The sequence below is a fragment of the Myiozetetes cayanensis genome, unplaced genomic scaffold (genome assembly GCF_022539395.1).
Source record: "Myiozetetes cayanensis isolate MyiCay16 unplaced genomic scaffold, myiCay2020 scf1, whole genome shotgun sequence".
NCBI classification, from domain to species: Eukaryota; Metazoa; Chordata; class Aves; order Passeriformes; family Tyrannidae; genus Myiozetetes; species Myiozetetes cayanensis.
Window position 1 is genome coordinate 105,385,102 of NW_026086604.1, and position 21,017 is coordinate 105,406,118.

At 41.9% G+C, this 21,017-nt stretch overlaps 1 protein-coding gene and 1 non-coding gene across 3 annotated transcripts in view; one reads left to right on the top strand and one right to left on the bottom strand.

The window, feature by feature from the left end:
• The window catches only part of SACM1L (SAC1 like phosphatidylinositide phosphatase), a 31,676-nt gene extending 11,676 nt beyond the window's left edge, over positions 1–20,000 (bottom strand). Inside the window, exons 1-7 of one of the 2 annotated variants that reach the window (XM_050314907.1) lie at positions 19,839–20,000; positions 11,140–11,237; positions 9,492–9,566; positions 7,153–7,280; positions 5,973–6,122; positions 3,863–3,922; positions 2,236–2,269 (exon numbers count right to left, since the gene is read on the bottom strand). In XM_050314907.1, the coding sequence (XP_050170864.1) occupies positions 2,236–2,269; positions 3,863–3,922; positions 5,973–6,122; positions 7,153–7,280; positions 9,492–9,566; positions 11,140–11,237; positions 19,839–19,897 (604 nt within the window). In that variant the 5' untranslated portion in view covers positions 19,898–20,000. Of the gene's footprint in view, positions 1–2,235; positions 2,270–3,862; positions 3,923–5,972; positions 6,123–7,152; positions 7,281–9,491; positions 9,567–11,139; positions 11,238–19,838 lie in introns of those variants that run through there. The other variant, XM_050314917.1, reaches the window with a different exon arrangement.
• Positions 20,001–20,198: 198 nt separating this feature from the next.
• On the top strand, positions 20,199–20,271 carry TRNAR-ACG (transfer RNA arginine (anticodon ACG)). The gene has a single exon. It is a non-coding gene; the product is annotated as a tRNA-Arg (tRNA).
• Positions 20,272–21,017: the final 746 nt, after the last annotated feature.

Genomic DNA, 21,017 nt, shown 5'->3' on the forward strand with positions numbered 1-21,017 from the left:
AACAAAAAATACCACTTCAAAACTTTTTTCTAGGTTTTTAAAAGAGTGAATATCTTGGGGTGTATATCTTGCACTCATAAGTGCAATGTACACCACATTTACAAATGCCAGAACTGGCAGGAACAGACTGGCTTCATGCAGAGAAAAAGAATGAACACGCACCAAGTCTCTACTGTGAGCTTCTCACACAAAAATTGTTTCCTGCCCAGGCTACATACCCAAAGTGGCAGATGCACCATAACCTGAGACTAATCAACAAGCAGGGGCCACTGACAACTAGTTTCAGTTTTAATCTTGGTCTGTGCTACTTATAATGGCACTTATTTGGTAAGCTGTCAAGTCTAATAGAGACCAGGACTCATCATGAAAAATTTCTCCAGGTAGGTTCCCCAGCTTTGCCCCTAGAAACTGAAACCTAGCACTTTACAGCAAGCCAAAGATCAAAGTGGTCTTTCTTATTAGCATACTGCAGTCTTCTGCTCTTTGAGGAAGCTAGATGTTTTGTCTCAAGGTTGATAGATACATTTTTCTTTTTCAAAATAGCACATTTTACAGTGAAATTTAAATTCTACATTTATGATTCTGTGTAACACATAAGCTAAACGACGTTGACTGCATACATTGAACATCTTGATTTATATTTGTATTTATGCCAATACTGTTTGTAAAGTTGGCCCCATCCAGAATGTTCTCACAATTCATAAATTAAGTCTGAAAAATGCCTATTCCTCTGCTTTCCTGGAGAATTACTGCCAGGTCCTAGAATCTTTAATTTAACATTTCTGCAGCCAATAGTTTCCTGCAAGAAAGGTTACCTCTAACCTTACCTAAGAGGTAACCTAAAAGGTTACCTCTTACCTAAGCTGCTTGGCAATAGTCACCCTATCTTCTGTTTGCAATCTCTGTCCTTTAAATGAGAATTTACTACTGGCAGCTTCCACACATACACAAAAAAGGAAAAGATGTGATTTTTTATTCTTTAGAAGGTTTTTTTTTTTAAGAGCAAGGGAAATATTAAACATAGTTTAAGGTTTTTAGGTGATCAAAGTCTCAATTACCCAAGTAAGTCTGTTATTTCTCATCACTGCAAGATGAGAATCCCAGTCCACATAGTTGAAAAAAATATATTTAGGTTTTCTACAGGGAGGAAAAAAAAGCAGCTTTGATTTTATTGAAATAACTGCTAGTGGTACTATAACAGTTCTGCTTAGGGCTCTTCCTAGCATGTTTATCACTAGAAATCTACTTTCTTCAAATTCCTGGGCTCTCTAACGTGTTTGGTTAGATTAATATTACAACAAAACATGCATTACTTATGCTAATTATTTATATAGTGGAAAACAGGACAGAGGAAGGTGTTAATTGCACTCTGCCAGCAGAGTAAGTATTGGGCTGTTTTCACAGTTCCCTTTTGCTATCTTTCCTTGCCTCTCTGCCTACTCCCACAACATCTTCCATTAAATGAAGTCACAGGAAAGGAGGACTGGAGATCTGCCAGCTGCTGACAGTCCTACCAGATCAAGTGATTCCATTTGGAAGCCATTCCCTGCACACATCTGAGGGGCCTCTACAATGGAGGAATGAAGCACAGTGTGGCATGAATTGCTCTGTCCAGTCTAGACAGTCCTTTTCATGCTGCCAGTACAGGAGTAACTACCTGGGACTTACTGTTGATCACACACTGCCTCCAGAAAGCATTTGGCTTACTTGCAGCATACACCCCTTCTCAAAAACAAACTCATGACTGCTTTGCTAAAAAGGCTGTTACCCAAAGTGTTGGTGCAGGAAAAGCAGCTGCCTAGGAGGAGCATCCAGGAAGCCTTCAGCAGAACTTCTTATCCTTTTATTCATCAACAGGAACATACGTAGTCACTCAAGTCAAAACTGTTCTGCCTTATTTTATATCCAAAGTAAATGCATCCTTATAGTAGGATAAAAAAGTACTTAAGCTGATGTAAAAGCATCTGCCATATTAATCTTAACCTTCAATCCCACTGAAAGGCAGTTATGCAAACCAAAAAAAGCCACTAAAATACATTAAGCCTTCACAGCAGAATATTCAAGCGAGTTAAACATATGAGTGGGCTATCAAACAATATGTAATGCTCATATATGAACTGACATTGTGCTTCTATGTTATCACTGCCAATATAGCACTAGAGCAGCCTCACCTGCCACCATTTTGCTACTGGACTATCCATATTTAGCACTTTGTTTTACAACACAAAAGGATACATCCATGCATCACTGGCGTAGCAAACCTATGGATCTGAAACACACAAATAACACGTTAGAAATATTAAACACTAGCAGCCACAAAAGATAAGTGAGTAACTATGCTTTGCCTAGGAATTCTGGGATAGTTTTTGTATACTTTATATGCTTTGTTTTTTGTTTGGGGTGCAGTAATGCCGAGAAAAAAAGGTTTAAGGAACACAGCAACATATGTAATCCTTATTAGTAGGAGGGAAAAAGTGAAAGTCTAATCCTAATTAAGCAGCCTGGACAGAAAGCAAGCTGCTTTGTCCTCCTATACATAGCATTTACTCTCCCACAAACATGCCAGATATAAAGCAGTACATGCTAAAAGCCTTTTGACATGGTATTTGCTTTACCTCCACAGTAGGATGTATGCAAGGACAGTAGTTAACAACACAGGATTTCAGTATGATATATTTATGTGATTAATACTCAAAATGCTCGTTCCAGATTTTTTCCCCACCCTGCCACTGCTGAATAATTTGATCTTTCAAGAAAACGTTGAAGTTTTCTAGTACTGGAAGTCAGAAGTGCCACATCTCATTACCTAAAACTGTTCCTGTAGCAAGCCACCAGTAGCCTGTGCTAGGCCACGCTTCCCCTCACATAGCAGTTATCTCCCTTCTCAGCTTCTGTGTTTTCCCTCCTACGTCTGTTTTCACTAACCAGCCACACTTGGCTTTCTTTGCTGTTCTCACACAGCTTCTCTCCCATTTCCCAAGCTTTGTTTGCATAGCACTATCCAAACCTTATACCCAGTCATATGCCTCCGGAATATGCACAACAGCCCTTTGCTAATTCATATCTTCACGTTCCAGAAGCGCTGCACAATCCAGCCTTTTGGAACAGTGCTGTGTAATGTAACAGCACATCTCCACAGGTTACTGGGACAGAAATAGAAGCAGTGCGTCATTCGCTTTGATAAATGTGAAGCCCTGATGGGGACAGGAGGCTGCTGTAGTGCAGACAATTCCAGAAGTTTAGCACATCTGATGTCTCCAATAGGAAGGAGCTTAGACAGTCTGGCCACTAAGGTACTACAGCTGTGGCTTGTGGTCAGAACACTTGTATCTGATGGACTAAATGAACTCCAAAGGTTACAATGTGCTAGTCTTCATCTGAGATAAACTGGAAGAATCTAAACTGTCAGTCTTAATTACCAGGTTTAAGACCTGTTCACTGGGCAAATGGAATTTAAACTGCACTCATGGAGGAAAGTGTGAGACGGTCTTACAAAATAAGTGATAAGCTGAACCTTGCCTACCCAAAAAGATAACTAAGTAGCTAGAATTCAAAATGCTTGAGAAGCATGTGCTGTGCCATATAACTTCTGCTTTGGTTTATATGAGCAGGCATCTTCATGGCACAGTATCTTCAAATACAGACACTTCCAAAAGTCAGCTTTCTAGAAGTTCTACTGAGGACATGGACATAAAGTTGGAAGTTTGAAAGCAGAAGACTCACTGTGCTAAACTAGATGATGAATAGCCACGTTATACTAGATTCTGGCTGTCTGAAAGAGACAGAATTACAAAAAACTGTTGCATAGTTGTAGTTCAAGGGGAATTGTTCTCTGATAATCTAATCATTACAAAGTCTTTACCTCTGGTTGGGCAACAAATTCTCTAAGAAGGTGTCCATTCCATACAAACCGTGGATCTGCCTGCAGCAAAAAAAAAAAGGTAACCTGCTTTTAGAGACTGTCAATTCTGTTTAATTCAACACAAAGGCGGCATCACAGTATCTATGCATCACACAAATTTAGGTGAACAGATACAAACGGAGATGAAATTCCCTTCTTTCATCAGCCTTCATATCCTGAACCAGAAATCTAAATAAGAATAGTTAAAAGAAGAACAGTTCTCTCCAATTTTTAAGGGTCTTGCCTGACACTTCAGGCACACTAAACCATCACCAACTGCATGGAGCTGCAGTTATTGGATAAGCTTTCCAGTCTTCGCCCTAAGTAGACAGGACTTGAAATTACCTGAAATTTTAAGAGTAGCAGCAAGGTAAAACACTTAAAATGGGTGAAAGGTAAAAACACAAGGAATCCTGTATGCAACAATCAACAATTCTGAGAACTAACAGTTAAACAATACTCATAGTTTAAAAGACAAAAGTATGTGTATTTCATTGGATTAATGACCTTCTTCGACTCCGTGTATTTCCTACTCCTAATTCACCTAAGAACTGACTTGAGCATGTTGCTGAACACATTCCAGAAAGCTACAAGTTAGTCACAAAAGTGACCTTTGCTGCAGAACACAGTGCAGGCTCTGGAGACGTGGTATAAATCTCCACTTTAAGATGAGGCAGGCAGACAATACATTACTGAGGGTGATGAGAATTAATTCAAGCTCAGTGCTGCAACAGTCCTTTATCTAACAGAAAACAGTAAATACAACTATCTGCCAGAAACTGTTCAAATCCTACTTTCAGCATCTTGAACTAGTGAAAGAACATAACACATTTCCCTGGTGCCCCCATATTGAGGTTGTTTCCTTCTACGAGTACTGTTAAAAAAGCAACAAACACACAGATATCAAATAAAAATATGAACACACCAAACACAGGACAGGCTTTCCTGAAGATACCCACGATTTCTACCATCCTTTTGATAAGCCTTTATACTGCAGCCATGGGAGTATGAAATTACACTGAAATAATTTTAACCATCTAATATCTGAATCTACTTGAAACAGATGCTTTTTTTCTATACTTTGCCTTTCAAACAACCTTCTGAAGCACTACAATTTCAAGGGAAACCCTTCCTTTCGTGTCAGCAACTGCTCTCCCTGCCAAGAGCACTACCAGAGCAGCATCTGATGATGCAAAATAGTCCCCAAATATAAACACTTTTTCCCATATTGAAAAAACCAACAAACAAAACAATATAAAACCATATTGCTTCCCCAGCTTAGATAGTTTCAGTAACCAAGAGACAAAACAACAACAACAACAACGACCAACGACTCTACTGCCACCTCTCAGGCAAACAAAAAGCGCTATTCATTCCCAGGTTTCAGTATTTTGGTGCTTAGCAGCTTAGATCTTTTTTACACTGCAGTATAGTAAGTTACCAGACTAAGGATTCTGGAACTCTGGAAACACAACAGAATTTCAAGCTCAGATTGCATATGGCTGTTGTCTTTAAGTCAACATATTAAATTCATGCTTCAAACATAAGGAATTGGAATACTTTAAAGAGAATGCAAAATCCCAAGACCAACAGCCATAATACCTGCAGTTCTATTCCATGTTATCCTGGAAGAGAATATGAAGATAAGTACCTTTTATTCCACTTTGGATTCCTCCCCCTCCTAATTCCAAGTCAAAGGAATTACTTGCCTTCTCTCAATTTTTCTATTTAGTTCCTTCTTATTGCACTTAGAAGTGTTCAGTATTAAAATCAGAGGCAAACTTTCATTTATTTTGAATTTTTAAATCCATATAAAGCAGACTGCAGAAAGTACTTCTAACTACCTGACCCGGAAGTGTGACATCACATTGGAACAGATTTCTAGAATTTTAAGCTGCTCACAAGGTATGAGACTTCAGGAGGGGCAGACCACTGTACTCAGCCACAACCCCCAACAGTTTGGATAAAACACTGACATCATTTGAACATATCTGCATAAAGTAAACTCAAGCCATGCAAGACTGACTGACAATTCCCAAGACAAAGATATCACACAAAATTAAATCCTTACCCTCTCTAGAAGGCTCATTTCCTGGAACTCTGGGCTCGTGTTGGCTAATCGTTGCAGAGTGTGTGTCAGGTCGTAGGTTGTTGAGAAGTAAAACCCATCCACGCTCAAGACATGGTTAAGCATTGATAAAAACACTTTATTGTCCTGCAACTGTTAAATAGAGAAAAGAGGATAGAAGAGCTCTCATTTTACCATCAAAATACTTTGTTCTTATAAGCTACCACTACTTTTTGAAGTGATGAGATGAATTTTGCTAGTGCTCTAGCAATACATGACATCATCCAGAGATTACCATATGAGAAGGAAACCATGAGATTGCAATTCTGATACCAGCTCACTGATAACTTGCAGCTAGCCCACTGCAACCAAATTCTGCAAGAACAGTGGAGAGCAGAGAACAGTATTCCTGTGAGGTAAACAGCTACTGATATCAAACTAATATTAACAACTTCCAAGCAAAAAGGAAGCCACAAGTTTCCTTGAAAACCATTCAGTCAAACAGAAAGAGACAAGATGTCAATGCAAAAGAAAGGTTATAACTTACTGTCAAGACTACCCCAATAACTAACTAACCTGTGTTCTGGTTCAAGTTCTGACTGACCTCATTCCTTTCCTGAAAGAGTATCAGATTCCTTTCCAGTTCCATTGGTTAGACACCCTTACCCGCCATTTATCAATCCACTACAACTCTATTTTACACAATCCTCAATCTTTCCCTCCTTCTCAAAAAAAAACAAACCAACCAACCAAACAAACCTCACTTCTTCCCTGCTGGGTAATTATGTAATTGAACAATTCCATAAATTAAGCAAGACAGATGAGATGACAGAAACGCAGCTTATGGTGGGGGCTATCAGAATAGTAAAGCTGCAAGAGAGACTTAACAGAAGCTTAAGAAGGGTGTACCATCTTAAAAGGAGCAAAAATACACACCCGTGAACTGCAGATGGTATTCCGAGTTACACAATTGAGTTTATCACCTTGAATGCCTTAAATTTATATACATTTACACACAAACACTACATCCATTCTAGTAGTCTGAATAAATCAGAAAAAAAGGTATCGTTCAAAGAACTGCTTTAAAAAAATTTCATAGTTTCATCACATTAGGTCCTGTGGTGATGGACATTAACATTCCATCAGGATAACATTCTCCACACTCCCTAATGAACAGGCCTACCTGAATATCAGTTAAGTGCAGCATGGTCTTTTTGTAGGACAGGATGTCAAAGTCCGTTGCTTTCCAGATTGCATGACCGAAAATCTCACCTACTTTTTTCTTTTTTGTTATTACAATCAGATATGTGCCTGTAAATTAGAAAGAACAAATTAAAAAAAAAAACCAAACACACAAAAATCAACAGATGCACACATTAAGAAAAGTAGCCTATAAACATACCAGAAAACTGAAACCAATAGGAAAGAGTGAGGCTTCTTCAAGTTACACTTACGACTTTATGTTCTTAAGAGTAAGGGGCTGGAGCAGAAAAAAAAAAATCCACTTGCTAAGCTACCCACTTCTCTGTGCTCACAGAGCTACTCATTAAGTTTAAGGAATTAAAAAAAACGGACAAGATAAAAAGTGTCACCTACTCTTACTTCTGATCAGAGACAGCCTGAAAGTCTTCAGGCTCACAAATGCTCTTGAAAGTGGTTTGGAAAGCACAGAGCAAGTCCAAAAGGAAGCATGCTTCAAAAGCCAAAAAGACCATTCAACTTATCCTGAAAAAAATATTCATCCTAGTAGGTTTGAAACCGAACAATGAATTGGGTTTCTTTTAATAATTTAAGACAGGAAGTTTGTTGTTTTCCTGGTTGCGTAAGTAACAAAGCAAAAAAGCCCCATAATGGTGGGCACTCCACTCAAAGCAAGTTTGTAATACACTCAATACACTTGTTGGTAAACACAACACAGCCTTATTTCTAAGCCTATCTTATTTCACTGTCATCTTGGTTTTGAAGAAAAACGTTACTCTTAATATTGTAAAAGGCAAAGAATATTTATATTTGTTAAAGATACTGCATTGGTAGATAAGGGACCAGTTTTACAGTTAACAGCAGCAAACTGCCTAATAGCACTTAACTAAACATTTACTTTAACTGATACCATTTTTAGCTTGACAGCTGCATACTAACACTCAGTGCAAAGCTCTAGAAGATAGAATAAAGAAAACCCAGCTTTTAAGAGACTTGTGTATTCTGTATTTTATTTAATATTCAGTCAGATGAACAGAAGTCATTACCAAGCCTGTAAGTGGTGAAAATTCCTCTTTAAAACAGTCAGGGCTTGTCAAGTACCTAAGACACAGGTATCCATTACACTGCTCTTACCCTGCAAGATGCACATTCTTTAGAATATGGGCATAGAAAGTTCAGTTGTTTTGAGATCCTGCCAGAAGCCACTACATTCAACACAATGATATTTTGCCTCGGTTGAGAATACTGCAGTGAGTGATCTTAAATTACCTCTACATATGGAGGTTTTATTCAGCATGCATGCTCCCTATTGCACCATTTTCCAGACTACTTCAGTCTCAAACTCTAATAAAATCTACACAAAGGATTGTTTGAGTAGCAATGCTTACTTTCCTGAAATCTTACACTTTATGCCTCAGGTTTATTTTACAGCAGTGACTGAACACCACTGAGACACTCAGAAAAACTGGACAGCTTATTCTTATCTTATCCTACAACTCCCTAGAATTAGAATTGCTCCAGTCTGCCCTTTTTAATTTTCATGTTGGATTTTCTGTGTATTTTTAGGGTAGTTAGAACACAATCATTCTTGAACAGCTGTATCTAATAGTCTGTCACTCTCAGCTACTCGTGGATCAAGATTATTGATTTCAAGTCAAACTTCACAACTTGACTGTTGCATCAAATCTTGCAACTAAAATTAAAACAGTTAAGAAGAGTAAGTAGATGACGTTCTCTGCACTCATTTGGAAGGCATTCCTTAAAACTCGAACAACTGTTGGTTAACCCTGCCTTTAGAGCACCTATTGGTTTAAGAGGTATATGAACATTCATGGTAACCTATATTTGGATAGAGCCCCTGGTGGTCTAGGGGTAAAGGCGCTGCGCTATCACCGCCGAGACCCGGGTTCGATTCCCTGTCAGGGCCACTCCCGGGCAGATGGAGCTTGTTAACCCTTAAAAAAAGGAAATCCATCTACGTCCTAAGGACCTTGCTGCCACCGTCCAAGCTCGCTTGGCCCCGGCAGATGAACCTTAGGATTAAAGGGTGGGCTCAGTTCCGCGCACACTGTGTCTCACCTAAAAAATCCAATGCGCAGGCTGGAAGGTGGAAAGACCTTCCCCGGATCTTCGCTCGCGAAGACTGGCCATTATTATTATTATTATTACTATTATATTTGGATACCTCCATCCTCCAACAGCCACAAGGAAAGCCTATCATACTGACTAAAGTGTAGTTTCAGGTACCTGCAAACACTATTTTTGTCTTTAGAATTTCTTTAGTAACATATTTTGCCTAAGTATTTTTAAAGGGCTCCTTACCTGCCACCAATCGGATTGTTCCCAAAATACCGAATATAGGCCGTGTAACAGCTGAAGGGGGAACATCTTTCTTAACTGAAAAGCAGAAGAAAACAACATCAGAACTTCAGACCGCTTCCTTCATGACTATAATGGAAAACCATTAAACTCCAAAGCTTGGTCAAGTCTCAAGTTTTGCTAGAGCCTGAAGTACAAGATGCAAAACCTGACGGGGAGTTGGGGGAAAGGATGTGGAAGCACTCCAACACAACTTCTTATGTTTAATCAAACTGGTCAATCAATGGAATAAATTCAAGTTCATTCATATGACAGTATAGCAAGTAGACTCCTCAATAATGTATTGTCCTGCCAGCTTCCAGAAGCTTTTTTTTGAAACCAGCAAGACATCAACGACAGACAAACCATGAGTGCTTGTGCCTCTCAGTTCTCAGTGCTCCTTCTGAGCCTCAGTCTACTACTTCCATTTCAGGACACACAATTCACCTTTTGGCCTATCTCTGCAAAACTATCAACAACAGCACAGAGATGGCAAGGGACACAGTATGCCCAACAACCTACCAAGAGATCCAAAAGCTATCCAAATATCAATTAAGAGCCTTAGCATGTTTAACTTTCATACATCTACTTTTCTAAAGCTATAGAGAAGATATTAAAGAAGTTTAAAAAACCAACAACCCATAACACCCACAACAGAGTGAGGCATTTTCCCAGAAAACTGAGAAAGACAACACTTGAATCTTCCTGCTTTAAACACTGAATGCCGGTTCATTTGATAAAACATCAGCAATGAGAGACTTGTAGACTAACAAAAGACTTAGGATAGCTATCTGTATAGTTTGGAAATGACAGTTTTGAAGGAGAAATTGAAATATTACACTACAACATCAAAAATATCAGTGGGATGGGCGGGCACGCTGCTCTTACATGAAGTATACAAGAAGCCTAATAAAAGACAGAGAATGACTGCTTCTATACTAATCCTATTGTAGCATTTCTGTCTGTTTAGAGTTGTGAGTACAAACTCCTGAATTATCAAAAGGGAAGTCTCCCATTGCCTTTTGTTTCACTGTTATTGAATCGAAGTTCTTTGGTTTTAGGCACTGGTTTTACATTCTTAAGAAAGTTTAACTAAAACATTAAAAGCATCAGCATGTTGAAGACTACTCACACTGACATTTGAATCCCAATTTGCAAGACCGAATGAAATTTACAGCAAAGGTTTTTTACTGCTGCTGTTTCTAGAGGCCTTATGAAAAATCAGGTTTCAGTATTATGTACAAGAGAGCACTGGGACAATTCGGAAAAGTTGCAGAACCCCAGAGTTCAACACTGTTCGATCTTGAACTTGTAGCACCAATCTCAACTACCCTGGATGATTCAGCTTCCACTGTTGTGATGGGCAGTCTTACCAAAAAACAGGCAAGCACCATCACCCTGGTTACCCACAGCATCAATCCCACGGCCAAAAGGCATTTCAAACAAAGCTCTTTGCAGGACAGAATACAAAACACAATTTTAAAACAGTAACTAAAACCAATTCTGTCAGTACTATCTCAGTAGGGTTCTGAAGGTCTCCTTGGAGTGCCAAGAGCAAAACAGACAAAAAGGACAGAGGAGAAATATTGAGAAATACTGTAAGGTATTTCACCTGTAAGGGTGACTTCCGTGGAGACTCTGTCAATAGCAAGCACATCATCTGCTCCATCATCACAGGCTTCCACATAGAACTTCTCTGGCGTTATGTGCCTTTAAGAGAATGGAGAGGAAAAAAAAAAGAAGTCAGTTTAGTAAAACTTACTTTGCTCTTGTCTTCAGGTGGTGAAGAATAAACAAACCCAATCAATTTTACACCTTATTTCAGCTGCAAAATAAAAGTCTCACTGGATTACTTCACAAAGGCCACTGATGTTGACAGTGCCAAAAAAAAAAAAAAAAAGGCAAGTTCAGCTAATCAGTCATTGCAAAATTCATGGCTCATTTAATAATCTTAATTCTTCTTTGTTACCGGAAAGTAAAGACAAAAGTCACGGAAAGTGAGTCCACCCTAATTCCTATAGGTTTGAAGTATGTCTGATAAACCAAAACTCAAAATCAAAAGTTTTTAAACAAAAAACTTCCAAATATATCAGAAACTAAAGTACCACCTCCCTAATAGAAGTCTAGTACACATAATGTCCAAAGTGCTAAACACATCTGTTTCACAGTAGCCTTTTAAGAGTCCCCTGGACACAGAAAAAAAAGTGAAAAGTTAAAGTGGCACAATAATTTATTGAAGGAGGTGTCTCAACACTACCATTTCCCAGATTTGTCAGCCAGGTCTATGTGACACACATGTATAATCCCCTCCACCCAAATCACACACTGACTGAATCCTGTTCAGGCTTCATTGCTACCTTTCTCGTCCTCCCCCAAACAAAACCCAAATGCAGTAAAATAGTAGCCATAAAATTAAACATAGTTTTCAGAAGTACTCCTTAAAAAAAACCAAACCTGTTGAGACACTGGCAAAAAGCCAGACGTTACACTGTGCATTGACACGAGAGTTCTGCAGAAACAGCTTGTAGCTGTACATAGGAAATGCTCAGCAACCAAACAAAATACCCCAAACACTCCTAAATTAGTGTTCTTGACTCTTATAATGACTTTTCTTAGTTTAAGGCTTGACAAGACATGGGGGTCAGTTTTAAAATTCTTGTTCTGCTAACAGGGTAGATATTTTTAGGCTCCTTCTCCCTAAATAGATCTTGTACTTCTTCACATCTTGTAGGGGTTTTTTAATCCTTCAGAAAGCTGAATTAGAATCCTAATATAGATCAGAAGAGTCTGTATTGGGTTTGCAGGGCAAGGTTTTGGTATCCGGGGTCTACAGGGGGTGGTTTCTGCAAGAAGCTGCCAGAAGCTTCCCCCGTGTCCCACAGAGGCAATGGCAGCTGGCTCCAGGACAGACCCACTGCTGGCCAAGGTCGAGCCCATCAGTGGAGGGCCCCACACCAGAGCACAGGGATGTGCCCAAAGGAGGCTGTGGGAAGTCTGCACTGCAGGGGGCTCCTGGCAAGACTTGTGATCCTGCAGGGGACCCATGCTGAAACAGCCTGTTCCTGAAGGACTGCACCCCATGGACATGACCCATGCTGGAGCAGCTCATGAATAGTGGCGGCCTGTGGGAAGGATTCTCACTGGAGAAGTTTGTGGAGAACTGTCTCCCACGGGAGGGATCCCATGCTGGAGCAGGGGAAGGACTTCTCCCTCTCAGAAGTAAGCAGCAGCAGAAATGTTGTGATAAACTGACCACAAACACCATTCCCTGTCCCCATGTGCTGCTGGGCAAAGGAAAGGAGGTAAAGGAAATCAGGAATGAAGTTGAGATGGGGAAGAAGCAAGAAGGGGAAGAAGGGGAAGGCATCTTTAAGATTTGGCTTTATTTCTCACTATCCTACCCCAAATTGATTGGCAATAAATTAATCTAATTCCCCCAAGCTGAGTCTGTTTTGCCCATGATGGTAATTGCCAACTGATGTCTCCTGGCCCTTATCTTGACTCACAAGTCTTTCATTGTATTTTGTCTCCCCTGTCCAGGTGAGGAGGGGGAGTGACAAAGCTGCTTCAGTGGGCACCTGGCATCCATTCAGGGTCAACTCACCACAGAGCCCTTCGAAATATGTCTTCCAGATCTCTTCTAACACGTCCAACACCATACTTGCCACCCACTTAAAGCAGGGCCAACTTCAAAGTTCATCTAACTTCAAAGTTAAACCTTCTTTCTTAGGGTGTATTTTGACTTCCCCCCAAGGATGATGATTCCACAACCTCTCTGGGCAGTTTGAGGAAAGCCAGAGGACTCCAAATGCCTAACTGAACTTAAAAAAACCCCACCAAACAACATAACACAACCAGCTGTAAAGCAATTAACAGTTAACTGTTCATCAGATCATTTAACTTCGTTACAGGAAATTTAGTCTATGGGTCCTAAAATGGGAAACACATCAACAGTATTCGCTTTGTAAATCAGCCTTCTTAAATCTTTCACGTACCCATATGAAATGCACACATTAAACGCTTTATCGTTGAAACTAAAAACACCAGAGTAAGAAATACAAACATGCAGTTCACTGAACGCTGAAGCCTTAAAACACCTACTTTGCTTTCACTGTTCCTGCTTTTGATCAAGTGCACATGTGCACCCCTGGCTCTTTAAGGGAGTTTCATAGCAATAACGGGAGCTGTTCTCATGGTGAAAAGCAAACAAGCTTACGGAGATAGAAAAGGGGCAAGACATGCTTAAAGACACCTACAAACCCTCAATTTTCTAGAGTTTAAAAAGCACATAGGATAAACTACTTAAGGAGCAGTCAGAAACCTACTGCTGGTTGGCAGGGGGCAGCAGTAGGCATTTTTTCCATAGGAGAAAGCTGCAGCTACTTAGTTTCCGCTGGTTTAGCTGAACACTTGGCTTTTCCTGGGAGGTCAGTTGACACACAAGATCAACACAGAAAATGGGGAAGAGACACTGCGATGTTTAACATTGGATCTCTTTAACACAGATGCTTATGTGCTCTTCCTCATCTGATTATCTCAAGCAAAATAAGTTGAAAAAACGTATTTTAACATCAGGTTGTGAATAGTGTCCAAAGAAAACAGTCAGAACAATAGTTTCAGTTTTTGAACAGTCTGTATAAAGAGCACAGTATGGCCAAGACATTTACACTGACTATATAGACCACGACGAGCATTTCCCTCCACGATCAGTATTTTAAAAACTGCTCTTTACACTAGAAAGTGCAACATGGCCGTGACACCACTGTCGTCTTAGCACTGAGATTCACATGCGCATTAGTTAAAACCTGTTTTCACCCAACTGAGAAGCTTACAGGTGCCAAATATTTGTCTTATAAACAAATGTTTCCTTAACCACACTCAAGAATACCGATTTCTTCCTGAAGAACATGAACTCTTTTGCTCTCGTCACCCACAAACTGAAAAGAAAAATGAGAGAATTAAGGCTGCCAGGGCAAATTATGCCTGGTCTTTCAACATATGTCCTATGCCCTGCTTTGCTAGACCAGTCCCTAGAACTTCTCTCTCAAATCCTACACCATATAATCTCCTACCACCACGACTGACCTTTCAACAATTTTTTTTAATCACCTTTATCTCCTCTTACACAATGCCTGTAGTTTAAGCAAAGCCAGAAATGCACATTCCACATTCAAAGTCCTCCTTCCCGCGGTCCTCTTCAAGACCAGATTTGTTGACAGAAGCGTCATGGAGAATAAAAGACGAGTCAACCCCGTTTTCAGTTCAGTGGACCAAAAAGGCTTCAGCAGCTTGCAGCACACTGGAACAGAATAGTTGTTGACTGTTTTAGAGCTCCAGGTGATTTTGTTTTGGATGTCTTGGATGGTGGGGAAGGCAGGGGCAGGAGGAAATCAAGTTGCCAGTCTACAACGAAGTTGACAGAACTTGAACAAATACTTCTCTGTTGGCATCACCTTTAAAAATTGCCTTAAATACAACTGTACAACACAAATTGGAAACCCTAATGCCCTGCAAAATATTAAATTCCTGCTTCAGAAGAAGTGGGAGAACTGGTGCTCTTCAAAGTTTTCAACAGAAAGATGATTCATTTAGTGCTGGCTTCATTTGCGTAAGAAGTTCAAAGTTTCCTAAAATAAATACAGTTTAGGAAGAGGCTGAGACTTGAAGTGTCTTCAGCCCAAGTGCTGATTTCCAACCTTGACAATGACCAGAACTAGGCTAGTAGTTTCATTCTTGCTTAGATGACCTTTTCTATCATAAAATTGCTATAGTCAAGATGACTGCCTCTCACTTCTCTTTCAGAATGGAAGCTGATGAACATCTTATGCAGGAACAGGTTCGTCCACAAGCCCTACTCACTACCGAGTCTGTACGTCTGTCACAAGCTTAGAAAGACGTAACACGTATTAGTTTTACTTATCTTAGAAGGAGATATTAAATGCTGAAGAGAGGATCACTCACAATGACTAGGAATCTGCAGACAGATTCATTCCATTCTTTTAATGAAATAAGGAACAGATCAAAATCCAAACACTAGTATTGTATCAAAAATAAGGAAAGCTGTATTTTACAGAAGCCCATGGTGCCTGTAGTTACTTTCAGAACTGTTTTTCACACCCCAGTCCATATTCTGCTTTTGTATAACCTTCATATTTGACACTGGAGCTTGCTTTCCTCCTTGGCTACGTTGTCACTGCTGTCTAGAATCCTACAACACATCAAGAACTCTCATCAGCAGTATCTTGCTTCCCTTACACCTTAACAGCACATAAAATCTTCACAAAATTTTAGTTCCTTTATTTCCTTTTTTTTTTAAATAAAGGAAAACTGATCACTGTTATAATGAACTATTTCTCACTGTTGCTAAAGAGCAAAGGGAGAGATAAATGCAAATATTTTAAATTGATAGTATAACTCATGATACTCAAGAAAAGGCGAGGTATTGAAGAAGTGCAACCACCAAATTCACGTTTCAAATATTACTGAGGGCGATTTGGATTTAATTTTGATAATCTTCTCCAACCAAAACTGTGTGGTTTGCTTCCAAGAGATAAAACAACTCACTCAGTAGATTTCATTCCTACAATTCAAAGTTAAGGGAAAAAAATTGACTCCCAGCAAAACCAAAACATAAAAGAAAACAAAAAAACCCCAAACCACTGCTTGCTTACACCAAGCGTAAAGTCAGACTCATTTACAGTCAGGTGAGACAGTATTTTTTTTGTTTGTATATTTGTTGTGAAGTTTCACTTCATTAGTTATACTATAAAGTATCACTGTATATCAAAAAGATGATGCACAGTTGCCTCCCACATTTTAATTAGGCTGATCTTACAGACAGGAATATTCCTGTGTTCAGATACAGCCTGAAAGAGGACCCATCATGCTCTAATGGCCACTAAAGATAGTACTTCACTCAATATCACTTAAGCCTTCTAGGTCTCAACAGCCAAACCCTTACTTCAGCAATTGATTATTTCACCATAAATACTTAACAATGCTCTAATGCAGGAAACTCTTTGATGTCAGCCCCTAAATACTATAATAAAGCAAGACAAAAGCACATTCTGTACCGTGCAGGGATGCCTTTGGTATCTTGAGTACAGCAAACTTGTCTGCAGTGAGACACAGAAAAGCTGGTAGTTTATGCACCGAGTTCCAGCAGTATGTTAAGTAACAGTGCTAACATGCTGGTGGTTTCAGCACTCCAGAGATTCCAGATTTTCTAGGTGAGCAGGTGTGCTAATTATATGTCTCCCATAAATATTACTCTCCTCAAGCAGAAAACAGCTCAAAGAACTGGAACATCTCCCATAGAGCAGGGAAAAGAAACCCGGGATTTAGAAAACACTAGTGGAAAAACCATTAAAAAAAAAAAAAAAAAAAAAAAAAGACATGTATTAAAGGCAAGCTACATAACATCTATTTCCAGTGAAGTTTCACTTAAAATGAAGATAATTTACAGCTTTGGTTGACTTCCTGCTTGACCAACATCCCTGAGCTTCACCCTCTTAGACTGAGATAAAAAAAAGGGATGTGTAGTTGTTCCTTCTAGAAGTATTATCCAAGCTCTGAAAACTCAGTTTAGAAAACTAGCAAAGAAAGAAACCAAAGATAAAATGCACTTTAAGACCTCTCCCCAAATACAGCAGAAGGCACTGTGTTCAAGTGCAGTAGCTACTAAAGACTGACAAGTACTTTCACAAAACATGTCAGGCAGCGTAACTGCGGACAGGAGGAGTTAAATTTCATACACAGCTACTGTCATGGACTCACAGGACACTAAGATAAGTAGTAGCAAGATAAGTCTTCATCCAAGCACGAAGTAAAAAAAAAAGTGATTTTAACTGAGCCAAAACAACAGCCAGGATTTTCTCTATTCTGCAAACAGCTTTAACAATCAGTTTTTAAATATTAACTGGACTGGTAGGTGCACTATCACCCACTAGTAGTGGATAAAATACCTGCAATAGCTGTTCGAATTTTACAATTTATTCCCAAGGCTACAAGAGGAAGTTCAGTAGGTATAGCAGTGCCACAGATGCCAGCTACGGTATAGCAGTTTTCACTTTTATAGTTTTCCCCAGTAACTGTTGGTGTAATTCAATCAGTTCCAACAGCAATACAGATTTGAGGCATCAGCATTTTTACTGGCATCACCTGAACTTGACTGATGACACAGGTCAAAGGACTTGAACCTTGACTTTTGATAACGTGAAAAGTACAAGAGGTTTGCGTTCAGAGCCACAACCCATAGCTGGATGTATGGGATAGGACCCTGCGGAGCACTACAGTCAGGGAAGATCCATATAGGGCCACCAGACTACCCAGAAGAGTACAGCTGTACCTTTGCATAGTGAGAATGAGTAGTCTGATTAAAAAAAAATTAGCCAAACACTGCTACCTCCATTAAATCCCCAAACTCAAATCTAGCCTGGATTTCTCAGAAGAACATTCTCCTTTGACCTTGTCAATCTGCAAAGTCTGACTCATCACTCAAGTTATGGCGTTATATCTTCAAATGCCTGGTTGAAAGCGTGCAGGTATACCACAACTTGGTGTAATAAAAAGACCACATCACCTCATTTTCCAGAACACAACTGTTTATGAAAAAAATCATGTTAAACTACATTTGAGACAACCTTCTAAAAAGATCAAAGCTTACTTTTAGTAAGATCAAACTTTGAATGAGAGAATTCTTCACTAGCCTGTATCCAGAGAAGTGCTTTTACTTGAAAGAATTCTCAGCAATAACAACTCTGTACTACAAGCCACTCAGTTGCTACTTGCACAACTTACCTTCGCTCCTCTGCAGGCAAAAAGATCACAAGATCAGCTTCAGAGAAAGACAAATACTGTTTAGGAGGCAGGAGGAAAAAAAAAAGCTTTCTGCCAAATAAAAAAGCCTTTCAGCCACCACTCATCTTACTCTTCAGCAACACTCAGTTATCTTGTGCACCCTCACAACTATTTGATCAAAATAAGAAGCCCAGTGACTTTGAAACACATAACAGCATTATGGCAAACTGTTTATACAGACCTCCAAAAGATCTAAGTATGTTTGCTCTGAACCCAAAAGACAACTGTCAAATGAAATTTAACAGAGCATTAAGCACAGCAAATCAGGTTTAAGAATCACTTTCAGATACTGCTGCCTGGAAATGGCATGGGTAACTCAATTATGGAGTTTCAGGCTACTACTTAGAGGTCAAAAGCCCGGGAACGCCTTTAGGACACAAAAAGAGACTTCACTTTCAGCTTCAGACAGTCACGAAGAGTGTCATGCTCAGAGTAATTTTCTCGGGAATTTGAACTGGTCCGTGTGAGCGTTTATAATGGAGACGCCTCTTGCAGCGTTAACTTTGTACTGCTTTTGGTTACGCAACTTCTTCTGCTGTATTAAAGGCAGCAAACAAACATCTGGAGCACACACACACACGCTGAAAGGGTTACACCCACCCTCTAAGAAAGCATTTGTTTTAATAAAAAAAATTTACACCGGGAGGTTATGCGGATTTATTTGGAAAAGTCATAGCAGGCACTGGAGAGCCCGGAAAGTTCAAAGTCATCAAAGTTCAAACTCGTTAACAGGCATCAAAACCATCAAATTACAAAAAAAAAAAACAAAACCAAAAACCAGCTGTGGCAGGAGAGACCGATGGGCGAGTACGCGCAGGAAATGTGCTGGCAAGCAGCGCTGCACACACACAGCTTTACACAGCGCCTGAGCCCTACAGCTGCCACCTACAAGCGAGAATGCGGAATCACAGAATTATCCGGGTTGGAAGGGACCTCTGGAGATCACCTGGTCCAAGCCCGCTGCCCAGGCAGGGTCACCTCGAGCAGGTGACGCGGGAACGCGTCCAAGTGGATTTGGAATGCCTCCGGAGAGGGAGGCTCCGCGACCTCCGCGGGCAGCCCGGGCTCCTGACGCCGAGGGAAGCCCCGCAGGCACTGCCCTCCTGCACACGCGGGAGGGAAGCGACGCGGACACGGGAGCCGCCCGCCCGCAGCGCTGCGGGACGGACGGCGGCAGCGGATCGGTGCCGTATCCGCGACCGAAGTCCTCCTCCCTCCTCCCGCCCGGGGCTGCCGCCTCGGGCCGAGCCCTTCGCGGTCACCCCGGGGAAGAGGGAGCCCAAGCGGGCGGGGAGGGCGGCGGGCAGGCCGGAGAGGGCAGGGGGCAGCAAGGGACGGGCGGCCACCGCTCCCCCCCGGGGTTCCTCCCTTCCCCTGCCCTCCCCTGCCCTCCGTCGCTCCCGCCCGGCAGGTGCCCGAGCCGCGTCCCCCCCGCCCCGGCGGGGCACTCACAGCTTCAGGCTGGCGTAGGCCGCCGCCGCCGTGGTTCCCGCGGGTGCCGCCGTCGCCATCCGTGCCCTCGGGCTGTCCCGGCCCTGCCGCCGGCCCCGCTCCGGCCGCTGCCGCCCCGCCCGACTCACTGACGGACGGACAGACTGACTGACGGACTCACTGACGCGGCCCCCGGGCTGCAGCGACGGCGCCCCGCTCGGGACAAACCTCCGCGGGCGCGCTGAGCAGCCCAGGGCGGGGCGCCGCCTATTGGAAGGAGGGAGGGGCGGGGCCGGGCGGGCTCAGCGGTGCCGCCATTGGCCGCGGCAGCGCGCGAGGGCGGCGGTGAAGAGCCTGGGGACGGCGGTACCATAACGAGCAGGGCCAGTGGCGCAATGGATAACGCGTCTGACTACGGATCAGAAGATTCTAGGTTCGACTCCTGGCTGGCTCGGCTGCTCCTTTTTTTTTTTTTTCTCCTCTCCCTTCCACCCTTTTCTCCCCGTGTTTTGTTTTGCTCTCCTGGACTGCCGGCAGCCACCCCACACTCCTACACACACCTAGGGCGGGAACCCTCATGACCCCAGCGTGGGGGCCTCCAAACCTCCCAGGGTTGGGTGGTGTTACAGGGCTTCCTGCCCTTGGCAGCCCCCCCCTACCATGGGCACCACCTTCTGGACAGCTGGTGTCCACCTGGGCACCCTGTCTGTAGGGGGAGATGAGCCCAGGCCATGGGGTTTGGCACAGAGCAAGCCTGGGGCACCTCCTGGCCAATTTCCCACTGGATCCAGCCCCCTGGGTTTGGGCAGCTTCTTGCCTCAGGGAGGGGAACCCCCAAACTCTCATTAGTTATCCTTATTTATTTGCTTCATATTAGCTGATAGCTCCATGCTGCTGCAGTGCTGCTTGGCCAGCACTATTCAGGAACATCCAGTCTTCAGACAGGAGGCATCATGGTCGCTGGTCCAGGGGGTACCGTGTGGCTGCCTGCCTCCCAGAGCCATGGGAATGCTATCTAAAACCCTGTAAAGAATCTATCCCCAGCAATGCTGCAAAGGAGACAACCCCGCTGGGCCCAGAATCTGCTCCCACACGCAGCACATCCCTCCCCAGCTCCTTAGGCCAGGACCTGGCTCTCCCCAGATGGATGCCAGAGCAGGACAGCCTCCGATGGGGCTGCATCAAGTACCAGCTGCCTAT